The sequence below is a fragment of the Phascolarctos cinereus genome, unplaced genomic scaffold (genome assembly GCF_003287225.1).
Source record: "Phascolarctos cinereus isolate Bilbo 61053 unplaced genomic scaffold, phaCin_HiC Scaffold_2;HRSCAF=192, whole genome shotgun sequence".
NCBI lineage: Eukaryota > Metazoa > Chordata > Mammalia > Diprotodontia > Phascolarctidae > Phascolarctos > Phascolarctos cinereus.
This window is the reverse complement of record NW_027555625.1, coordinates 21,140,705-21,165,300: the sequence shown is the minus strand read 5'-3', so window position 1 is coordinate 21,165,300 and position 24,596 is coordinate 21,140,705. Positions and strand designations below refer to the sequence as shown.

The 24,596-nt window shown below is 42.6% G+C and overlaps 2 protein-coding genes across 2 annotated transcripts; both read right to left on the bottom strand.

Annotated features, from left to right (window-relative positions):
• Window positions 1–265: 265 nt before the first annotated feature.
• LOC110218390 (C-type lectin domain family 4 member K-like) lies at window positions 266–12,292 on the bottom strand. Its single transcript, XM_021001064.2, is given in 7 exon segments — window positions 266–846; window positions 849–991; window positions 2,878–2,990; window positions 4,174–4,340; window positions 4,992–5,492; window positions 7,251–7,358; window positions 12,083–12,292. Coding segments are annotated over 7 exon segments (1,683 nt in total). The 5' UTR covers window positions 12,204–12,292; the 3' UTR covers window positions 266–316.
• Window positions 12,293–21,383: 9,091 nt separating this feature from the next.
• On the bottom strand, window positions 21,384–24,385 carry LOC110218408 (lithostathine-1-like). Its single transcript, XM_021001117.2, has 5 exons — window positions 24,269–24,385; window positions 23,919–24,040; window positions 23,535–23,672; window positions 22,156–22,267; window positions 21,384–21,720 (listed from the first exon to the last, which is right to left on the bottom strand). The coding sequence occupies exons 1-5, from the start codon at window positions 24,333–24,335 to the stop codon at window positions 21,653–21,655; spliced, it is 507 nt and encodes a 168-aa protein (XP_020856776.1). The 5' UTR covers window positions 24,336–24,385; the 3' UTR covers window positions 21,384–21,652.
• Window positions 24,386–24,596: the final 211 nt, after the last annotated feature.

Here is a 24,596-nt window from a genome sequence, read left to right as displayed (position 1 = left end):
ATGTCCTCTAGACTTCTTAAACTCAATGGCCGAAACTGTACCCATTATCTTTCCTCTGAAAAATCACCTCTTTTAAACCCCTATTTTTCAGATGGGGAAACTGAGTCTCAATATGGTAAGCTGACTTGCCCCAAGGTCACACACCCTGTTGGGCTGGACTTGAATCCGGGTTTTCCAACTACAAGACAGATCTTTTTTTTTTTTTAAACTACATCACATTGCCTTTAAGCAGAGGATACTGTGATAGTTAATGAATGCTACAGAATCAAAGAATGGAATGAATTTATTAAGGGGTTCTATGTGCCAAATGCCGCGCTTAGAGCTGGGGATGTGGAAAAGCTGACTGTCCTATGTTCCGACAAGGAGAGATCACACTGATAGGGCAGTAGTGGCCGGGTGAAGAGATTTTAGCTTGGAAAGTTATACGGAAGGAGATCAGAGCAATAGGTTGGCAGTTTGACGTGCCCCTTTGAGTAGCAATGGCTCTATCGGTTGGACTGATTAAGATACCAGAACTGAAAAGAGATAGAGGCCTAGGGCAAAGAACATCAAGAAGATGGAGGTGACCTGGAGCTGGAACTGGCCTCCACTGGCGAAGCCTGTGAGGTGCTAGCTGACAGCTCTCGGGGTTCATGGCCAGAATGGCCCAAGAAGTCTTTCCAGGATGTGAGAGGCTTGAGCTGGGTCTTGAAGAGTGGGTAGCATTAAGATTGGTGTCCGGTTGGGAAGGTAGGAGGTCTAGGTGCGGATGGAGGAAGCAGAGCCTGGAACCGTCCCTGAATCGTTGGTAGCCCTGTGAGGGAGGATGGGGGACAGGTGGTGAGCCTGCCCACATCCAGGGGTGCTACCAGGCAGTTCTGGCACCTTCTGACAGATCCAGGGATAGGGTTGGTCACAGAGCATGTCATTCCACTTCACCTGAGTGTGGACACAGTCTTCCTTCAGGCCCTTCTCATAGTGCCAATTGTCTGGCTGGTTCTTGTTCCAAAACCTGTCAAGAAGAGCAGCCCCAATCTGTGAGAAGCCTGAGTGTCGTGGTGGACCCCTTTCCTACGGTGGACCAGGCTGTGCTGGGCGTGCAAGAGAATTGCTGCCTGTATAGTGTAGTGCTGGGCTTGAAGCCAGGAAGACCTAGGTTCAAATCCCAGCTCTGATTATTACTAGCTATGGGACCATGGACAAGTCACTTTACCTCTGAGCCTTGGTTTCCTCATCCATAAAATAAGAATCCTGTCGCCTGTAGTACCCACTTCACTGTTTTTGTGACACCCGGATTGAGGCACTGTAAGGCATTAACTGAATGCCAGTTATTATTCTAACCAAGGTAGACCCTGTTGAAAGATGACAACGGTGTAAGGGAGAGATTGCTGCCCCAAGTCTAGAGGCTTGGTTTCAAGTTACAGCTCTCCCTTTAGCCAGCTGGGCGACCTTCCTCTATTTCCTTATCTATAAAACGAGGGGCAGGACTGGGTAATCTTTGAGGTCCTTTCCCACTCTGACCCTTTTCTGAGCATATCGTAGAGTTTCCCAACAAAATGCCACATGAGGTCTGAGGAAGGTTCCTTCCTGGTGTGGGATGGTGGGAAGCTTCATGAAGAAAGTGGCATTTGAGTTGGGTTGGATGGGGGTTAGGTTGCAGCAGGCCTCAGTTTCCTCCAATGTTAAATAAGGAGGCTGTACTAGATAATCCTAAGTTTTATGTTAGGATAACTGTTGGAGCAGCCTTTGTAGCTTATAGAAGGATATCAGCAATCCAGGACTAGAAGCAGCAGCCTGTACCTAGTGCATGGTCCTGCTTTGGATGTTAGTTTTTGGGTTTGGTTTGTTTGTTTTTTTTTTTTTTTGAGCCTGCAATCCCTCACATCTAGCCAACGTTTTGCAGGCTGTCTCTTGGAAGACAGGGCCCTGCAGAGGACCCAGAGCTACTCCGTGGTGACAGCATTTGTCGCTAGATTAATGTCCAAATGGCCTTCCCCTTTAGGCAGCTAGGTGGCACAGTGGATAGACCACTGGGCTTGGAATCAGGAGTACTCGTTTTCGTGCGTTCAAATCTGGCCTCAGACACTTACTAGCTGTGTGACCCTAGGCAAGTCGCTTCACCGAGTTTGCCTCAGTTTCCTCATCTATTAAACGAGCTGGGAAAGGAAATGGTAAACCACTCCAGTATCTTTGCCAAAAAACCCTAGAGTCATGAAGAGTCAGATATGACTGAACAACAAAAGACCTTCACTTTCCTAGGCATAAGGTTAGGCCGTCTGATGGCTGTGTTTAGGAAAACATTCCTCTCTGCCTTTGCACAGTCTGGCTATCCTTCATACCTGGAATGCTGTTTTTATGTTCTATATTCTTTGTTTCTATTCATATGTTTACGTATGTTCTCTCCCTCTAGAAAATAAGCTCTTTGAAGGCAGGAACTGTTTCATTTCTGTCCTTGCATCTGCATTGCCCAGCACATTGTTGTTCAGTCATGTCCCACTCTTTGTGACCAGTATGGACACCTTGCTGGCCGTGGTGTTTTCTTGGTAAAGACAGTAGAGTGGTTTGCCATATTCTTCTCCAGCTTATTTTATATTATAGATGAGGAAGCTGAGGCAAACAGGGTTAAGTGAGCTGCCCACAGTCACACAGCTAGTAAGTGTCTGAGGCCAGATCTGAACTCAGGTCTTCCTGACCCCAGGCCCAGTGCTCGACCTCCTGGGCCACCTGGGCCTGCTAGTAGGCACTTAATATGTTTCTTGAGGGATTCTTGTTCAGGCCTGTGTTGGACCAGATGCCCCCTGAGGTCACTTCCAACTCTGGGATTTAGATCTCCCTGACCTGGCTTTGTGACAGAGAAGCCTGGGAAGCTTTGTGGCTGGGGAGAGTCGTCTCACTTACGCTTGGCTCTCATTATATGGAGTCCCGTCCACCCATTGCCAGGTTCCTTCAGTGTTCTTGTCAGTCAGCCCAATCCAGTGGTACACCCCATTTGTCCTCTTACTCAGAAATTCCTACAGAGGAGAATTAGCAGAGAAATGAGATTGTTGGGGATGTAGATTTCCTAAGAGTAGCCTCTAGAGGTGAAAGGTATCTGTTAGTTCCTGTCACTCTCCCACTTTCCCTCTTTCCCACTCCCCCCACCCTTTTCTTCCTCTCCACTTTTCTCCCTCTTTCCCTCCCTCTCCATCTCTGTCTCATATTTCTCTTTCCCATGATCCTTCCATCTTTTCCCCTTCATTCCTAGAACTCAAGCTCTGTTTGCATGTGCCATTTTCATCTTGGACTATGCAGAATACATCATTTGATTCTCTATAGCCTGTCCTCCTGGGTGACTACCCCCAGTGCATAGACTACATGCTCCTCCTCAAGCATTCCCATAGGTCCCTTAGAGCATGGAGAGGAGGAATGCCATTATGAATGCTGTTGCTCGTGATTATGTAATGAATAGTAATACTTTGTCTTTCAAAAGACAATAGTGTAAGAAGACCCAGGTCATGGCAGCCCTGCTGGGATCATAAATTCACTTGAGTTCCATAAATATTTATTAAGCTCTATACCAGGGGAAACAAAGACAAAAAACTACATAGTCACAGCCATCGAGGAGCAAGGCTAGAAGGTGTATGAGAATAAATTTGGCCCAAGGACCATTGAGGAGAGCATAACTTAGGGCCTGAGATGCCTCTGTCCTTGGTACTGGCGTCCCCCCTGCCTGGAATGCTCACCCTAGCCTCTCTATCTTAAGATCCCTAACTCCCTTCCAGGCTCAGCTCCGTGTCATAACTTCAACTGAACTGGGGGGAAAAGGATAACATTTGATGTTTTGTCATTGGGCTTTATTACCTTGCAAGTCTTTTCTCTGCCAACATTACTTTGTTTCACTTAGATGTATGTGTTATTTCACCTAACTTAATGTAAGCTCCTCAAGGACAGGGACTGTTATGTTTTATCTTTGTATTCTCTTGGCCCTGGACGTAGCAAGCATTTCATAAATGTTTCTGATTAACCTGTTCTTCTATTTCATTGGAGTGAGTCTTGTCTCTCCACCTTGACTGTCTCATGACAGTAAATACTTTTTAGATATTTCCTAGGGCACAAGTGATTCTCTTTGTTGTTTCTTACTCTTCCCCTCTCCCCCAACCCCCTACTCTGTCACTTATTACTTTTTTCTTTAGGACCTTTGGGGAGAGCACAGACCTGTTCTCCATCTGAGGTCACTGAGGCCAGATGAGAATTGTGGGCCACACAGAAGTGCTCCGCCTCCTCCCAGGTCATTTTGGTGTCTGAAAAGTAGTAGGCCTTTCCCTCATAGAAGTGCCAGCCCTGGATGATTAGCTGCAGAAGGGAGCCCAGGGTGGAAGGGTCTGGAGAATAGAGGGAATTAGGAGCTTCTGAAAAGGGATGCTGAGATGCTTTCCCACCCTCCCTGAGGGCTGACATCTTTGGAAGCCCCACGATTGGCCCAGGATGAGGCTGTGGTGGTGGGTGGGGATGTCTCAAACGTGTTTGGTGCCTTATATTTTCTAAAGGACTTTTGTATCTGTCCTCAGCACCTGGGAGGTCAGCAGGGCTAGGGTTTGTGTCTGCCTCTCGCAGGTAAGGAAACCGAGGTCCAGAAAGGTAGTGAGCTGCCCAGGGTCCAAGCCAGTGATAGAGTTGGGCCTGGGGCCTGGGTCTCTGAACTCCTTGTCCTGTGCCCTGCCCCCCCTGCCATAAATGTTGATGGGGTGCTTGTTTCCATAGCAAAAATTAGGATTATGATTCATGGCTGAGTGTGTTGGGCCGTTTTTCTGTGGGACGAGCTGCCTCCCAAAGATATTTGAATTTTAACCCAAAGGAGTGAACCTTTAATGGCAGAATATCAGGTCTGGCATGCTCACCTCAGGTTCCTTGTCTTTGCAACAAAGGAGCAGGATAGAATGATCTCTAAGGTGTCTTCCGTCCCTGAATCCCATGACAAGAAGCCCTTGCCCTCCCCCAGAAACCCTCACTGTAAAAGCTGTTGTCCCTGTTACCTCGAGGACCTTGCTGGCACTGTTGTGCTGTGAGATTCTCCACTTGCTCTTTTAAGTCTTGAACTGCAGCATTTAGGCTACTGGTGTTTACTAGTCTTCCCATTATCTTCTGGATTTCTTCATTGGCTTTCTCCAAACCACGTCTTAGCCTCTGGACCTCAGAATTTAAAGCATTTGTGCTTTCCAGATCTTTCTTTAATTTTTTGATCTCATCACTGCCGTTCTTCAGATTTCTGTTTGCCATGTGGGTCTGAGCACTAGCATTTTCCAGACCTTTTTTTAACATCTGAATCTCAGCACTGGCGTTCTTCTCATTGTTGTTTGCCATCTGGATCTGATCACTGGCATTTTTCAGACCTTTTTTTACCTCCTCGATCTTGGCACTAGCATTTCCCAAATAAGTACTTAACATCTGGGCTTGAGGAGGGGCAGTCTCTAAAACACCTTTAAGCATCTGGATGGAAGTCTGAATATCTGCTATCTTGCTGAGCATTTGGGGATCTGGAGGAAGGAGGAAAAGATCTTGAGGTTTGTAAAGGGACACTGCTGAAAAGAATTAGAATGATCAAGAGAAGTTGGACTCTGCCCCTGGGACCCTGGGCTTTGCTAGGTAAGCCTTTGCCTTCTCTTGCTGGGACCCAGGCTACCCAACATTCCTGGGCCATTCAAGCCAGGATATAGATAGTATATGATACCTTACCCTCCTTTTCTCAACTGTATTATTAGAGAGTTGAGCATAAATTCTTTGAAGTAAGAGACTGTCTTGCTTACTTGTGTTTGTGTCCCTAGTCCTTAGTTCTGTGCCTGACACACAGTATGTGTTTACTGATGCTTTTTCATTCATTCTTCAGGCTGCAAAGGCAACCTGCAAGTCTGTTGTTTGAATCACAAGGGTATGACTAAGATACCTTTTCTGCTATCTGGTGACTGTGAATCATATCTTCAGATCCAGTTCTTTTGAAATGGCTGCTTGAATGCTGAACCTGAACCTCTATATTAACTACAGATGTCACATAGGGTGCCTAGGAGAGGAGGTATGTGAATGACCCTTGAGCAACTAGGATGGTTTAGGACCCTTCTTGCAAATGAAGACCTGCAGTCTTCTCAAACCCCTACACCATCTCCATTCCCTCTTGGATGCTATCCACTACAGGCTAGCAGACCACACAACCTGCATCTGACACAGTTTTCATGTTCACATGTGTAAAAGCTGTTGTCCCTGTTACCTCAATGGCCTTACTGGCATTGTTGTGCTGTGAGATTCTCCACTTGCTCTTTTAAGTCTGGAACTGCAGCATTTAGGCTACTGGTGTTTACTAGTCTTCCTCTTTCCAATAAAAGGGGGAAGAGGCAGAAATGCCTGGTTCCTAATAAATATGGACAGTGTGTCCCAGCGTTGATGCAGAGAGCTATTGTTTTTGATATGGTTTCAAGGGGGCATAGGGACAGACCATATGCCCTTTGAATAACAAGTAGTCCAGCTTTTCTGTATAAGGGACAGAGGCAAGGAGCAGACACTAGGGAGTGGGCAGTCTAGTGATTCAAAAGTGACCAGAGGCTGCTCCTCCTGGTAAATCTCAATGTGGCAGCTACTCACCACCATCTGGCTGCCACGATGTCCATTGGGTATCATTGCTGCCCAACCATATGTCTCTAATTCCTTCACCCCTTCCCCCAGAGCTTCCCCTGTGAGATTACTGTACATCTGTAGTCTATCTTATATGTCCTTTATTGGTTACATTTTTGTCTCTCCTATTAGAATGTGATCTCTTTGAGGGGAGGGACAATATTTTTGCCTTTATTTGTATCACCAGTGCTTAGCCTAGGGCCTGGTATAGAGTAAGTGCTTGCTGACTGACTGAGGCAGAGTCGACCTACTCTGGAGATCTCTGACCCTGCAAACTTGATATTTCCAAGACTAGAACTCCTGAAGCCCTGAAAGGTGAGAGAGAGCTGAGGATATGAGGTCGGGGTGGGAAGAAACAGCTGCTCCACTGGAGGTAAGCCTGGCTGCAGTGGAGATGGGGTGAGCCCACCTGACCTGTGAGACTACAACTGGATAGCCTGGGGGCAGGCATTGTAGAAGTTCCCTGAGGCCCTAGGGTTGGGTCTGGGAACTGGGGGGCAGCCTTGTTTGTCTGTGAACCCAGGAAACCAGGAGGAGGTCTGTACTGAGCCACATGGGAGGTGAAGAGAGTGTCTCGGCTCCGAAAACTGAGGTTTGTGTGGGACATACGCTGGGGCTGCAGAGAAGCTTACACACAGTGAGGACCACCAGGAAGGAGGACACGGCCAGAAGTATCAAGCTGCCTCTGACTGTCTTTGGCTTCCGGAAGAAGGAAGGTACATCTTTCTTGGAGAACAGCCCTGGAGGATGAGATCAATGTCTAAGAGATTTGAATAGTTCGCATCTGACCGCCATAAGGCTCGTTTTCTTCTCTGGAAAATGCAGATAAAATAGCAAAAACGCCCCAAAATAAAGGAATAAATTGAAGAAAGGTGAATAATGGAACCCCCCATCCCTGCCTTGGAAGAATAACTCCTCCGATCACGTACATGTCTTGTTTGTACGCGTTGATTTACCTGTTGTGGCCGTTAGACTGAGACCTCCTTGATGGTAGATGTGTTTTTGCCTTTCTTTGTATGGCCAGTGCTTAGCACAGTGCCTGACCCTTCGTAGGTGCTCAATAAATGCTTTTTGACTTATTCTTGGTAAAGGAAAGCAAAACATGGAAACAAAAGAATCAGGAAAAGAGGAAACTCCAAGTTGACTAACAAACACTGTAGAATAGAAGATCCTGAAGTCAAGGTACTGGAAGGAAATCAGTCAACAAGCATTTATTATGTGCTAAGCACTGGGCTAAGTGCCAAGAAGACCTAAAAAGGCAAAACATAAACAGAGTCCTAAAAAAAATGAAACTAGATCTAGCACAAGATAGTGTAATAAATGCTAAAGGAAATGAAGGGGATAGAGATGAAGCGATTTCACTAAAGAGATGAAACAAGACAAACTGATAACAGAAGTCAACACTGAGGAATTGAAATCATAATTTCATGAAAAGATGATTTTATATTAAAAATCCATTAGCAGAGGAAAGCATGGCAATCACAATATGACTAAAGGAACCATTGACTGTTTTCCCTAACAATATAATTACCAAATTTTAAAGGAAAAGATGGAGGCAACTAGGTGGCTCATTGGATAGAGATCAGGTCCTGGAATCAGGAAAACCCGAGTTTATATCTGACCACAATAGCTGTGTGACCCTGGCAAGTCACTTAACCTCTGTTTATCTTAATCCACTGGAGAAAGAAATGGTAAACCATTCCAATATCTTTGCAAAAAACCTATGGACAATTTGGTCCACAAATTGTGAAGAGCCAGACACAACTGAACAACAGCAAAAGGAAAAGATTAATTGAATTATAAAAGGATCTAGATTTTAAAAAATGTTAATAGGAGAGTTCAACATAACATTTTGGCATATTCTAATTTAAAATGAAAGAAAATAAAGAAGGTACGTAATTACATGGAATATTGAAACAACTTGATTTAATTTTAGAAAAATTAATGGTTTATTATGCAGTTTACTTTTATATAAATGTATGGGGCTTAACTTTAGCAAAGTTGCAGTATATAAAATAAACCCATGGAAATCCTCAGCCTTTCTATATATTACCAATAAATTCTAACTGGGATAAAGAGAAATTCCATTTAAAGAAACTGCAGAAAATATAAAGCACTTGGGAGTCTTCCTTTCAAGAAACACCCAGGAACTATATGAACACAATTATAAATAATCTTTATACAAATAAACACAGATCTAAACAATTGGAGAGATATTAATTGCTCAGGGGTAGGCTGAGCCAATGTAATAAAAATAATGTAACACCAAAATTAATTATTTAGTGCCATACCAATCAAACTACTAAAGGATTACTTTATGAGCTCAAAAATAAATAAAATTCAACTAGAAGAACAAAAGGTCAAAAATATTAAGGGACTCAGTGCAAAACAAACAGGAAAGAAGGGGACCTAATAGTACTGGATCTCAAACTACACTACAAAGCTGTAGTTATCAAAACAGTCGGGTTGTGGCTAAGAAATAGGTTGAGTGGCAGAATAGATTAGGTAGACCATATGAAAACAGATGAACACAGTAATGTAATGCCTGATAAGCCCACAATCCCAAGGTAAGAACTCACTATTTGACAAAAACTTTTGAGAGAACTGGGAAGTGATTGGGCAGAAACTAGATACAGACTAATATCTCACACTATATACCACAATAGGCTCAAAATAAGTACGTGATTTAGACATAAAGGATGACAATATATGCAAAGTAGGGGAGCATAGAAGAAATTGCCTGTCAGATCCATGGATAGAGGAAGAATTCATGACCAAACAAGAAATAGAGAGGTTCGTGGGCAGTAGAATTGACAATTTCATTTACATAAAATGAAAAGTTTTTGCACAATAAGACTAATACAGCTAAAATTAGAAGCAAAATATTGGGGTGGGGAAGTCTTTGCAGGAAGTTTCTCTGTTAAAGGTCTCATTTCTCAGAGATAGATATAGATATGTATATATATATATATATGGAACAAAGTTAAATTTATCAAAATAAGAGCCTTTCCCCAATTGATAAAACGGTCAAAGAATATGAATTGGTTGTCTTTAAAGGAAGAAATCCAAGCTATCAATAGCCATGTGAAAAAATGTTCTAAATAACAAATAGAGAAATGCCAATTAAAATAACTCTGAGGTACCACTTCACACTCATCAGATTGACTAAGATGACAAAGAAAATGACATGCTGGCAGGGCTGCGGGGAATAAGAGACCTTATTCACTGTTGATGGATGTGAACTGGTCTAATCATTCTGGAAAACAATTTGGAACTATACCCCAAAATCTATTAAATCATGTATATCTTACTATTTTCCCGATTCTAGAGAGCTGGTGGACTCAGAGTGCAGATTGAGCAGTTTTTCTTCTCTTTTCTTTTTTTGACATGGCTAATGCAAGAATTTGTTTCGCATGACTACATACTTATAATGGATTTATTTTTCTTTCCTTCTCATAAGATGAGGAGGAAGCAGAGGGAAGGAGGAATTTGAATAGAAAATTTTAAAAATTGAATAAATTAACAAAACAAATATATGAGAACATCACAAAATTTCTCTAGGGCATAGAGAACAAAGAAAAGTGCCAAAAATCTGGAACCCATTATAGAATATCACACAATTAAAATAATAACTAATAAAGAGAATGTAGCCAAATAATTAAGGTCTTGATAGAATCCAGAATGACCTGCTTAATAATGACGGGATCAAAGACTAAGTGAAAGTAACAATAGAAAGTATTTTTAAAAACTGGTAATAGCACATTCTAACTTTTGAGACTGGCAAAACTTCTTCAATTGTCAGGAACCTTTGGGAGAAGGAATGGGGTCTCATGTCTTGGAGACTAGGAAAAAAAACAGATTTGGGAGCCAAGAAAGGAGAGCTCTGGATCTGAATGGGGTCTTTGAGTGACATTCACCTCCTAAGCTGGACAAAGCCGGTCTTGTGCCGTCTGAGGCACCCTGTGTCGTTTTCCGTATGCAGAGATTTGTCAACGGCCACAGGGATAGTGCTGTATTGTTATGTGGTCCTCAGGCTGCTGCCTTAGACTGCAAAAGCAGATGGGGGCCAAGGTGGCCTGTGGTGCAGAGGATCCTTGTTCCTGAGTCCAGAGTGAGTGTCGGAAAACAGAGCCGAGAGTCAGAAGAGATCTGTCTCAAGGAAGTATGTTATCCATCTGTAGTCTTCAGGGAGGTTAATGACTAAACCAGGGGAGGGAGGCCCTTGTGACATCCTAGGTAAAACTAGAGCCCAAGTTTTACAGAACAAATTCTTTTATTAAAGGGATTTGTGCTGTTAAGTTTGGATTCAGTCAAAGCACTGCACTTGAGGACTTAGAAGGCCACAATTTCCCTACCCTTGATCTAAACCATCTGTTCCAGATGGTTGGGTTTTACTTAAAGTTTTAGGAAATTGACAAACATTAAGTTCTTAGTAGGTCCTAGCCCTGTGTTGGGGGTGAGGAATATGAATAGGGGCTAGATGCTATACTAGGGGCTGAGGATATGAAGAAAAAAAGATGGAAATCCTTGCATTTGAGGAATTTACATTCTATATCAGGAGTCAACATGCACACAAATACATATGAAATAGCATGGGGAGAGGGTAATGTTATTATGAATCTAGAGCTAGAAGGGAACTTGGAAGTCATTTAGTCCAAAACCCTCACTTAAGGAAACTGAAGCCCAAAAAGGCAAAGGGACTACACAGGTAGTAAAAGGCAGAGCCAGGATCTGAATCCAGGACCTGCGAATTGAAATTCAGTGCTCTTTCCACTATACCAGAAAAGCTTTGAGTAGGAAGTGGCATTTGTGTGGAGCTTTATGGAGACTAGGGATCCTAAGAGACAGAGATGGGGAGGGTATGTATTCTAGGCATGGTAGACAGTCTTCCAAGGTACAGAAATAGAGATGAAAGGTGTGTGAGGAACGGCAAATAGGCCAATGAATTGGAACATAAAAGTGAGTGGTGCTGTTTACTCGGTCATCAGGCTTAGCAATAAATAAAATGGATCATTGCAAATGACAACATTTAGGTGCTATCTCTCAAGCAGAAACCCCAGGGTTGGCCTTGTCTTTTTTCTGATTTATCTTCCACACAGCTGCCAAAGTGATTTTCCTGAAGTGCAGGTCTGACTACGTCACTCCCTTCAGTTCTCTACTCTGTAAACTCTTCTGGTTCCCTGTTACCTCCAGGATCAAATATAAAATTCTCTGATATTTAAAACCTTTCACAACCTGCCTCTTCTCTATCTTTTTAGTCATTAGCCCTCAGTTCACACTCTATAATGTTGCCACATTGGTTTTCTTGTGGTTCTCATACACAACACTATTACCTCCAGACTCGGTGCCTTTGCCCTGGAACCCTCCATGCCTAGGATACTCTGCCTCTTCACCTGGGCCGCAGCTTCCCTGGCTTCCTTCAAGACTCAGTTCAAATCCTACCTTCGGCAGGAGATAGACTCACCTCGGGGCCACAGGGAGATACATTGGTCGAGTGCACTGAAATGAGCTTCTTGGCCGCCTTGGCCTTCCATGCGCTCTTCGTCTTCTTGGCCTTCCATGTCTTCTTCATCCATTCTGTTCATCGTTGGATGTTCTCAGTCCTGTTCTTATTGATGGACACTGCAAGTGTCTATGTTCTTTCCCCTCATAAACAGTAATGGGAAGTAAAGCTGATACATCCCCTTGGCCTCTATAGGCCTATGACCCTGTGCTGTGTGCAGATGACACCTAACCCCAGATCACAGCTGACTTGGTAGAAACTGCTAGACTGCATTTGAGTTAGAAGGGCTCCAGGAGCCTTTGAATTCTCAGTTGTATTATATTGTCACAGCTTTCCCATGGACAGTGAATATTTCTGTATTTAAATCTATTTTATTTCTATGGCTTGTGTGGATAAACTCCCGATTATTTTATATATTCATTCTCTTCCGGTGGGGTTTTGTTCATAATATACAAACACACTCATGGTTTTTGTGGATTTATTTTATATTCAACAACTTTGCTGAAGTTATTGTTTCAATTTTTACATGACTCTTTTGGGGATAGAGCATCTACCAGGAGTGGAGAACCTGCAGTCTTAAGGGCACGTGTGGCCTTCTGGGTCCTTGGGTGTGGCCTTTTGACTGAGTCTGAGTTTTACAGAGCAAATCCTTTTACTGAGGGGACTTGTTCTGTGAAGTTTGGACTCAAGCTTTGAGGACCTAGAGGGCCACATGTGGCCTTGAGGCTTCAGGTTCCCCACCCCTGAATTTTGTAAACCATCATGTGGTCTGTAAAAGGCAATAGAAGTATTTCCTCTTTGCTTGTACTTGGTCCCTCACTTCCTTTTTCTTGTTATATTGCTATAGCTAGCGTTTCTAGATATCAAGTAATAGTGTCGGTAATGGGCATCCTTGCTTTACCTTTGATTTATTAGAAAGGACTCCAACTTTTACATTTCTCCATTACATACAAGGTTAGCTCTTGGTTGTAGATGGATATCTTAAAGAAAGATCCATTTATTACAGTGCTTTCCAGTGGTTTTTGATAGCCATTTTGGACTTTGCAAAAAGTTTTTGGTCTTTTTTGTTTGCTTGTTGCAGCTACATGTATTGATATGTTTTAAAATAATTTTTATTAGTGTAGTCTGTTATGTGTTTCGTTTTTCTTATATTGAACCGATTTTGCGTTCCTGCCATATGGCCGTCCTGGTTGTATCATATAATCTTTTTAATGTGTTATTGTAGTTTCTTTGTCAATCTTTTATTTAGTGTTTTTGTGTTGATGTTCATTGGGAATATTGCTGTGTGATAGTCTTTCTCTGATTTGCCTCTCCATGTTTAGTTATCAAGACTGTATTTGTGTCATGGAATGAGTTCAGAAGGATTCTTTCTCTTTCTATTTTCACAGTTTAGTAATATTGGAATTAATTTTTTGAATGTTTTATAGAATTCACTTGTAAATCCATTCACTAGTGTTTTTCTATTTGGCAGTTCATTTTTGACTTGTTCAGTTTCTAAGTAATTTATTTCTTGTTATTTCTTATTCTTGTTCTGAGTAGTTTATGTTTTTAAATATTTGTCCATTTGTCATCTAAGTTATCAGTTTTTTGACATATAATTGAGCAAAACCTGATAGGTTCCTTTATTTGATTTTCAATTGTTAATTCTCTTTCATTTCTGATATAAATGATTTAGTTTTCTTCTCTCTTATTTAAAAAATCAGATAAGTGAAGTATTTATCACTTTTCTAAAAAATTTCTAGTTTTTTTATCACTTCAATTTTTTTTAAATTTTTGTTTTCAATTTTGTTAATCTCTTCTTTGATTTTCAAGGTCTCTACTTTGGTATTTATTGTTGGGGGTTTTTTTTCACTTAATTGCTTTTCTAATTTTTTTTAGCTACCCACTTCATTGATATTTTCCCCCTCTCTTTTGTTGATGAAATCGTTTAGAGATAAAAATTTCCCCTAAAGACTACTTTAGTTTCATCTCATAAGAATTAGTATATTGACTCGTCATTTTCTTTGATTAAAATGTTTTTATTTCTATTATTTATTCTCTGACCACTAAGCCTGCTGATTTTTAATCCTCCTTTTCCTTATCATTTTCTAACCTTTCCTTCTCTCTCAAAACTGCTTATTTCTTTCCTTTTTCAAGAAGTTTTGCTTGACTGATTCCAACTTACTCTAAAGCGTTTCCATAGCTGCATGCATTGGAGCCCAAGGACCAATGAGGCCAAGGTCACAGATTCAGATTCTGTGAATGCCAGGTGACTATTCCTATAAAGGGGGAAAAATACCTGTTTTATGGTCAAAAACTTGACACCTGGTCCCAGACACGCCCTGGCTCCTTAGCCTGGTCCAAATGTGTGCTACAGACCAAGGAGGGGAATGGAATATGTATAGCTTGGTGCTGTCTCTCCTTATATGGATCTGTGTTTCTGTCAATTCAGGACAGTGTGCATCATATTGCAACCCATCCCAGCTTGCCCATCCCCTTTGAGTCTTACGCATTTCTCCTCATCCATTCACCACAGTGGGTCTACCCAGTTGGCTAGTGGCCCTCTTTGATTTCTTCTGATATCACAGAAGTACCAGTGGAGTGCCCTGGCTGTGCACCTGTCAGTCCTTCCCCTGTGACTAGTCATTCTCTTTTTGTCATACATTTCACTAATGACACCTTTTATTCCTGTTCTTCATTACATTAATTACAACCACCAGGGGACCTCTCTATTGTTTTCTCTTAGGATATTCATTTTTAATTCTTTGGACACTATAGCATACCATGTCTCAAAAAATCAGTGTCATCAACTTTGATAGTAGTGAAAAAGACGGACCTTTGCTTTCATTGGAAGCTTGGGATCATTAAAAGAGCTTGTTGATTTCCCAAAGGTGATCCAGTCCGTTCTGTCCATGTATTCCACTCTGGACCCAAATCATTGTCCATTTTTTCCTGCTTACTCCATAGGCTCCCCCCCCCCCATCATTGTCTATTTTTTGCTGCCTTCCTTATAGACATGCATATACACATGTACACACCAATGGAAAAGTTCTGTAAGTTACTCATACAAATGCTTGTAGTAATCTGGTCCATAGACATTCTTCATCCACTTGGTCTTTCCTCTGTAGCAGTGATACTAAACCTGAGATTTGTGAACTTTAAAAAATATACATATTTTGATAATTGCATTTTAATATAATTGGTTTCCTTTTTAATCTTTTGTGTTTTATCTTATGCATTAAAAACCATCTTCTGAGAAGGGGCATAACATTTCACCAGGCTCTGCCCAAGGAGAATAGGTTTTTAAAAAAAAGATTCAGAACTCCTGCTTTATGGATAATCAAGCCTCATTCCTTTGAGTGGTTATAGATCTCTCCCCAGAAAGTGCTGCAGTGTTCTGGATGAAATCAGAACATTGTCAAGTACGTCTTTATTATTTAAAATAAAACACACACATGAGGCACGGTTTGTTTAGTAAGAGTAAATCAGATGGGTTTTCTTTGTCTATGAGCAAGAGACAATGAACAGCCAAGAGTAAACTCTATTGGGAGTTAGAAAACCTGGGTTGAAATTCTGGCCTCTTCCATTTACTCACTGGGTGAGCTTGGATGAACCACTTTCCCCTTTGAGCCTCAGTTTCATTATCTGTAAAATGAGTATGTTGGACTCAGTGATCTTCAAGTCTGTTTGCAGCTGTAAATCTATGATCCCATGACCCAAAGCTGCTAGGTCTAAGCTAGCCATGTCTCAGACCAAGGATGGTGTTTGAGGGGGGTGAAACCCTGAGCCAGAGGAACATATAGACACATCCTGGCTTTCCCATGTCTGGAGAGAGTCACCTGCTCTCACTCTGTCCTTCTGGTATCCCTTGCCTTAAAGGTATGGAATGGGCTATAATTCTAGGTTTAGTTCTATTCTCCAGATAACTTGAGCATTAAAATTCACAGTATGGTTCATGAGACACCCAATTCTGCTGAAATGAGGTGGCGCCAAGTAGGCCAAGAAGAGTCAGGGGGCAGTAGGGAAAAAGAGAAGTACTGGCCAAGGTTTCCATTTCTCCACTATCCTTGTTCCTCTTTTCCCATGTGCCCAGAGAGGCCCCCAGACATAGCCTTGCATAGGAAACCTTGGTTGGGAAATATTAACTTTTTGTAAAGAAGTGGCCTCAAACAGGATCACACAGCTAGTAAAATCTGATCTAGGCTTTGAACACATCTTCAGGTCCAGCACTCTGACCACTACATGGCCTAGCTGCCCAGCTAAACCCTTCCGCTGGCTCTTCCTCACCACCCAGTGCAACACACCCCTTAAGGTTTCTTGTCTCTGCGATGAGTCCACAGAACAGAGCTGATTCTCCAGCTTTGCCTCTACCAGTCTGCCTGCTGTCTGGTGTACCAGGCATGGCAGCCAGCATGAAGTAACCGCCTTATAAATGCTTGTTTCCTGCCTGCCTGCCACGATGTCCCTAACTGATGGAAGGTAGCTGGACGCTTAAACATAGGGCTGTTTCTTGAAATGTGGTAGAAGTAACTCCTTCAGCCATTTCCTCATGGCTTTCTGGTTTTAGTGGACTGTGCAGAATTTAGGGCTGGATTAGACTCCATAGATATTGGAAGGGGTTAATGTTACTCGAACCCTGTTGTTCCTATCCCCCTATAACCAGTAATATCTATGTGATCATGGACAAGTCACATTTTCTAAACCTCGGTTTCTTCACTTATAAAATGGAGACAACAAACTTTTGCTATCTCTCAATCAACAAGAATTTATTGTCTCCTATGACACTGGGAATACAAAGGCAAAAATGAAAGTCTGAATATACTTTTTTGTAAGCATTATAGCACTATGTGAATGTAAGCTGTTATTATGTGGACTGAAGTATTCTCTAGTTTTTATTCTAATGGCCTCTTGAGAGATAAGAGAGATTTGACCTGAGGATTGAGATATTTATAGCTTAGAGTCAGAACACCAAGGATGCGTGGGTGTTCAGGAGGACTAGCACCATTCGTGTGAGAGATTGCTGGGCCCTTTTCAGGGCTGCTTATCCGCCTTTGGTGTCCACCTGTCACCCAACTCTCATCTGTGACTCCAAGAAGCTGTAGCATGCACAGCAGCCACATCCTGGTAAACTGTCTCAGCAGATGGGCTAAACCAGATTGAGGGTAACCAACAGGCCTCAAACCCATTGGTGAGTTAGAGGGGTGTCTACCCCAAGTATGTAAAGACTTCCCCCGGTGGAATGAGTGGAAAAGAACAATTTGTTCCAATAGCCATGACAAGCTTGGTCAGACATTGGAAATGCCAAGGTCACCTACCGCTTTCTGGGCAATCGCCAATCTTCTTTACTTTTGTCCCGCCACTAGACTTTGGTAACTCTGGAAGAGAGAGTGAGGCTGATGACTTTGTGCAGCTTTGCCTCACTTGAATCCTAGTCATGCAGGAATCAAGACATCATCCCATGATGTCATTGGTCCATGACATCAACAATGGAACAACAGCTAGGACATTTGAGCTGTCTTCAGAGTCATTCCAGAGGCCTGGCTGGTTAACAGCAAAGGCCACAATTTAGTTTGTGTGGCATAGCACCTCTATGTCACTGCTCCTCTATCTTAAGCTTACTCTCCTAGTGAGTTACATAGTAACTTACTCCTTAGAGAGACAATTAACAATTCTGAGGCTTTTAGCTACTTCTGTAGCTCATAAGCCCCCACAAGGTTGCTTCCCATCAACATTCATCCAGGTAGACTTAAGTTTTTAGTCATTTTTTAGTTGCGTCTAGCTCTTCATGACTCCTTTTGGGATTTTCTTGACAAAAATACTGGAGTGGTTTGCCATTTCCTTTCCCAGCTCATTTAATAGATGAGGAAACTGAGACAAATAGGGTGAAGTGGCTTGCCTGGGGTCGCACAGCTAGTAAGTGTGTGAGGCCAAATTTGAACTCAGAAAGAGGAGTCTTTCTGACTTCAAGCCCTGCACTCTATCTACTGCACCACCTAGCTGTGGAGCTAGCTAGGTTTTAGAAAAGGCATTTACTAAGATTGTATGAGTTCAGTTGGTAAAAAACATTCCTCTCAAAAGCCTGGTTATACTTTCCCACAAAAACATTCAGCATCAATGGAAAGAGTGAGCTCAAATTATAGTCCATATAGGAGAGTAATAGTAGGATACACCAATGGGAAAAGTAGAATTCACAACTTCCACTACTGGAAATCATTTGTCCCTTTGAGGTCCTCAGAAAGCTCTTTGCTGGGCAGAATGCTCAGCTGGGTTTCTAGGGTGTGCCCCTTTCTGGAGTCCAGAGCTGGCTCTTCTCTCAGCTGTTGAGGGTCATATTGCCTAAAGCTGCCTTCTTCCTTGGGTGACTGTCTCTCCAGAAGGAAAAGCTAGGGAGCTTGCTTTCATGAGAATCATGATGATAATCCCCCAACAATATGGCTTCTGATTTTATCAACCAACTGAAACTATTCTCTTCAAAGTTACCAATAATTTCTTCATTTCCCCAGTGCTTAGCACAGTGTCTGGCATACAGTAGACATTTTTTTTTTAGGAAGAGTCAACATTTATTAAGCATCTTTAGTGTGAAGGGCACAGTGCTGGGCATGGTGCCAAGATACAAAGATCAACACAGATAAACATTCTGCCCTCGGGATGGCTTAAAGCCTAATAAGGGTTTATGTAATACAAAAAAAAAAACCAAAAAAAACCCCAATGTAAAATAAAGGAACAATGACCTCCATTCTTTACTGTTCCAAGTCTTGACCAGCTGTCATTCCCACCCACCCCTAAATATAATTAATATCAGTTTTCAATTAGCAGGCCATCTATTTAATGATCAGATATTTCAATCGCTATTAATTAATTCTCTGTAGAGGATTAACAACCCAAATAGATATGGGAAATCACTTGATTAATACTTTTAATACAAATGAGTTTTCAGTTAATAGACCATCCCTTTAATTCAATTCAATCATTATTAATTAGTTCTCCACAAAGAACCCTAACAACCCAAATAGATATGGGAAACTAATTCATTAATATTTTGAAAACAGGGCAATCCCTGAAAGTGATGAATTAATTACTTTTGATTTGCTGAAAGCCTATAAATAGGGGCTAACTATCCCTGTCTTTATTACTTTGTATCCCTAATTTCCCCATTCCCAATTTGCCTGGGAATCCAAGATGTCAGTAACTATTTTAGCCATAGTACTAACAACCAAGGATCCCAGGCCCCCCAGAAATGTCCAGCTGGGCTTTATCTCCATGACACATAAATCTCATTAACTAGATGACTAAAGTTACAACACTCAGTGACATCCTCAAGAACTTTTCCTGTATGGGAAAAGCTTCACACAGTGGGAGACTTGGTTTTACTCAAGCCTCTTCCTTTCCAAGACAGAAAACACAAAACCAAGGGATGTTTTTTTCCTGTTAAGATGAAAACAATGAAACTCAGAACTGGATCACTTTGTCTTCTTATCTCGTCCTAGGTCAAAATGTTTACACCTTTTAATGGCAGGCATCCTCTTAGACCTGCAGTTGGGTTGCATACATTCAAGCCTCGGTATAATCTTTTTTGTGGTCTTTGCCTTTTTCCATGAATTTCTTTTTGTTTGACCACCAGAGCAACTCTCCTCATTGTAACGCCTTTTCCCCTGTGCGTACAGGGAATCCTTTCTTGTACTGCGTCACTTTTTGAGGCTGGTGCTTGGTGTCCTTTTTGGAGAAAGTTCTGCATGTTTTAGGGATGTTCAGCAAAGGGCAGGGTTGCGCGTCCACCTGGGCTTCTCCAATATCCAGGCCACTGGGATCCCTTGGCTGAGCACTTATAGGCACGTGCTCAGCCAAGGACTACAACGAGCTGAAGAAGATGACCGGCTTCGAAGGATGATGGTGGAAGACTGCCATGTAGTAGACATTTAGTAAATACTTATCGTCTGAATGGCTGACAGCAGAAAGACAAAGCACGCTCTGCTTTGTCCCAAAAGAGAGAACTAGGAGCCTTGGGTAAAAGAGGTACAGATTTAGATGTGCTGCAACAAAGAACTTCTTAACAATTGAGCTTGGGAACATTTTCCCACAGTTTTAAGGGATGGGGTTTATACACTCTTGAGTTCTTTAAGTTAACCCAGTGAGGGGTAAATGAAAAGAAAGTACAGGAAGATGCCAGTGATTTCAGAGGAGGAAGAAGAAAAAAGAGGCTCTCTAATGAATGAACTCGTTTTGCCCCCAGCAAAATAGGAGGCAAAGTCCCCAGCTGAGAGGGTGGGGGAAGGGAACTTTCTGTGAGGCTTGAGCAGAGACCTCGTGGTCAGTAGGATTGTTGTCCATCCTTTGTTTTCGAACATGCTTGAATTGGATTGAAGTGAAACAGAGTCATTGGCCTCTCTCGCTCTTCCAGAGTCATCAGAGTCCTGGGGCAAGACAGAGTCAAGATGACAGGTATAGCTGAGGATGCAGTGGATGACCTTGGCGTCTTCAGTGTCTGACCAAGCTCCAAAGACAAAGTTTATTAAAGATCCACCATATTGGTCTGACTCTTAAGCAATCTAAACATTTGTAACACTCGTATTAACAAGCAGGCTTCAGCAAGTCTCAGCCCTTGGCTAGATTTTAAGAATCTGAGCATTTGTATTGTTGATGCAAATGGACCAGATTTAAGGAATCTGAGCCCTTGGCTAGTCTCCTAAAGAATCTGCGAATCTCAATATTTTTTATAAAAAATCAGTAGTTTGGAGGATGATGTAGCAGGCATACTCATCAAATCTGTAGAAATTGAAAGAGAGAGAGAAAGACAGAGAGAGAGAAAGACAGAGAGAGAGAGAAAGAGAGAGAGAGAGAGAGAGAGAGAGAGAGAGAGAGAGAGAGAGAGAGAGAGAGAGAGAGAGAGAGCCCTTATACATTTGAAGAAAGGGAAAGGATAAAAAGATCTATTGTGGAAGAATGGTGGGCCCAATCAAATTATATGAAATTTAATGGAGATAAGTATGAAGTCTTAAGCTTGGGTTCACAAAATCAGCTTCCCAAACCACAGCACTGAATAGGTGTTTCCTGTGGTCTCCAGGGGACTCAACATGATTTCAGACATGAAATAAGTGCTCAACAAAGACTTGGTGAATGAATGAATATTGCCTTTGGGAGGAGGCTAGAAAAAGTACCTCTTCCTGCATACAATGGGATCTCTATCTTTTCCCCTGAAACACACACACAGACACACACACACCCCATAGCCCTACTTGAAAATCCAGTCTCGAAACAAAAATAATACAAGACAGAGAAGGCTGGGAAAGATAATGGTTTATTCTGATTGTCCAATGTTTTGCACCAGGTAGCCCACAAGAAAATGTAAGTGGAGGAAGGAGATATTAAGTAAAGGCAAAGGAGAGAGCTGACAGGCAGTTACACAGGGGTGGGAGATACCAGCCTGTAGGTAGGGAGAGGAGGGTAGGGAGAAGAGGTTTCTGAGAGGATAGAGAACCTGTAGCCAGGCCCCTCATAGGTCAAGGCTTGATCCAAAGAAGCAGACTCCCAAGTCCTTTCTCTGGCTTGTAATCTCTAGGATTTGAACTTGCAGATGTAGTAGTTTTTGCTTGTACATGATTGATCTTTCCAGTTTTTGAATCCTAAGGAGAGATGTGATTCATCAGGCTATATAATAGATACATATTTTATATTATATATTGTATATTTTACATACATAATATACATTTTATATAGAGAGATATACATTATATGTATATATATATATATATTCATCAGGCTATATATGTATGTAAGCAGGTATAATGGAGCTTGTGGCCACACAGCCAAGTAACCCCAACACCCAGACCCAGGATTCAGGGCATTCCTAACCCCTAAGCACTAATAAAGCTACAGATAGAGGCTTATGGTCACAAGATGCAAGGAGGAGAGAGGAAAGAAGCAAACATATATCCCCTTAATGTGAGTGAAGTGGATTCTCCATCCCCCAACCTGTTAGCAAATACAGAAGGTTCGGGCTGAGGGGATGCAATTGTGGTACAAGGAATTTTGATGTGTGTGAATCTCTTTTGTCTCACCTGTTTCTGATGTCAAGGTCACACAATATCCAGGATTGCTGTTGCTGGGGGCACTCGCAGCCCAAGCTTGGTAGGTGAATAGGGCATTGCTGGTCCATTTCCAACGCCGGTTCTGTAGGGGGAAGGCAGTCATGACTGAGAACCCCTCCAAACACACACACAACTTTTTCTCACTCTTCTCAAAATTCCCCACATTACTTCATCCATTGAATGTTTCCAGATACTATCTCTCTGTTAGAATTTCCAACAATCTCATCATCAGGTCCTCAAAATCCTAGATACTACTGCTTGACACACTGTAATATGGAAGTCAGATTAGCCTTGTTGCTCTTGACCAGAGTTTGAAACAGTGGGGGTACAGTTCAAACACATTTTAGGCTTGATGTAAAAAAGACTTCCAGGAAATTAGAAAAGTCCAAAATCAGAATGGACATAATGGGTTCCTTCTCCTTGGTGGTGTTCTATGAAAGGCTGCTTGTACAATTGAATTTAGTACTGTGGGTATTCTATTTGGTGCAAAGGCTGAACCAGGTGCCCTCAGAGGAGCCTGTAGATTCTGAAGTCTGTGATGTCCTCCTCTGCAGGATCCATCTAGAAGCCCAACTCCTTCTGCAAGCCTTCCCTAATTTCTCCCACACTGATCTGTCCCTGTTCTACTTATCTACAGCTCAGACAATCGTGGCCAGCCAATGGTGTCCTAGACTAGCCTCTGTCCTATATTACAGGTACGTCCCTCTTAGACATGGTGAGAAAGAGGACCTTAACCCCATAGAAACACATTAACACTTCATCATCTGGGATTATTTTGTGTGTCTACAGGAACTGGGCTAGGGATGGGGAGCAAATCAACTCTTCCCTCTCTTACATCAGCAGAAGGAATATTACATTACTTGGCTTCATTCCCTTATATAACTGAGAACATATCATGGAAGATGAGCTGTTAATGTGTTTCCAAGGGGTTAACACCAAGTTCTTCTTTTACCAACTGTGAACATTTCTCTCTGATCTGCCATTTGTTTGGTTCTCTAAAGGAAGGGTTAGGGGATTTTATGTCTTATTTCTACCAAGATGGACACTATGGCCTTCAATTACAAGAATAGCCACGAGGTGGAGGAATAGGAGTTTGAATAAGGTATGGAGTGTGTGTGAAAGAAGTAGAGCTTGGACAGAATGATTCTGACTAGAGACACCTGGATGGAGCCATGAAAATTAAACACCACTAGAAATGGATCTTCCTCCTCTGTAGCCACATCACATTCTCCCAATTCCCTCTTTATAGAGCTCCAAGGAAGAAGAGGATGACATGGTCTGAGCAGGCCCCCAACCCTCCTCTAATAACCTTGGCAGACTGAGGCACTAGAGGAGTCTGTAGGACAAACCTTGTTAGGGTCATAGAGGCCAATCCAGACTGGGTTCTTGCTGACCCCATTCTCAGTTACCAGGGAGGCCACAAAGGAAGCTTCAGCCTCATTCATCAGGGAGACCAGATGGCCTGAGTTCTGGCTTTGGCAGTCCATCTGTAGAGGAAGAAAGAAGAGAGCTTTCCTCATGCAGGGTGGAGAACAGGAGACAAAACAGAGATCACACATTCAGGGGACTCGGGAAAATGAGGGCCTTACATCAGAGAAAATTGAGAAACAGAATCTAGAACCCTACAGGAGAAAGAGGAAAGGCTAATTGCCCATAACTAAGCCTCAAGGGGCATCATGATAAAAAAAAATGGCATCCCTATCCCTACTTGGAGATTTCTCCCCCCAACCAACCTCTGCATTGTCCCATGTCTGTGCTATGCTGAACAAGCCATAGCAGTAGGAGCCAAATGCTTTGGAGCCTTCAGGACAGGACCGGCGAACAGAGGCAGCAGCAGCAGCAGGGCCAGCCTCACCTGAAAGAGGGACAAGAAGGGACCAGATAGCAGGGGACCTGGGATTACTGTCCTCTTGAGCTCCTGATTGTCTACTCTCCTCTTTTCTTTGCTTCCCCTCCCATCCCCAACATCAGGATCTCTGCACTTTCCCCTTTGGGTCTGTTCCCCCTCTACCTCTCCACATACACATGGGGCTGATCCCAAGCACAACATGGAAGTCAGGGAGGAGGGAGAAGAAGCACTCACCATGTGCCAGGCCTGTGAGCAGCAGGCAGGCCAAGAGCATCCCTGGGAAGCTGTGGGTCATCACCATTGCCTCAGAGTCTGAAGGGACAGAAAGCCCAGACACTAAGGTATAGAGCACCTCAGTCTGGAGGAGAGCCAGAGATGGGATCAGGAAACAGGGGAAGGACAAAAGACCATCTGTGCTCCCCTGCTCTTTCCATCTAGACCTGGTGGCAGGTTCTCATGACATCTCCTCCTTCTCCCCTTCCCCAGATCTATGGGAAACTGCAGACCCTGGAAACAGCAGGCCAACTCATGGATGGTAGGGTTAAGGCTCAGGGGGGCCCTC

What these genes read in the sequence shown, in the direction of transcription:
- LOC110218408 (XM_021001117.2), bottom strand. Translation starts at nt 24,335, where the DNA reads ATGGTGATGACCCACAGCTTCCCAGGGATGCTCTTGGCCTGCCTGCTG. An exon ending in GCTCACAGGCCTGGCACATG is followed by an intron (nt 24,041 to 24,268) that starts GTGAGTGCTTCT and finishes TCCCTCTTTCAG; the next exon opens with GTGAGGCTGGCCCTGCTGCT. An exon ending in GACCTTGACATCAGAAACAG is followed by an intron (nt 21,721 to 22,155) that starts GTGAGACAAAAG and finishes ATCTCTCCTTAG; the next exon opens with GATTCAAAAACTGGAAAGAT.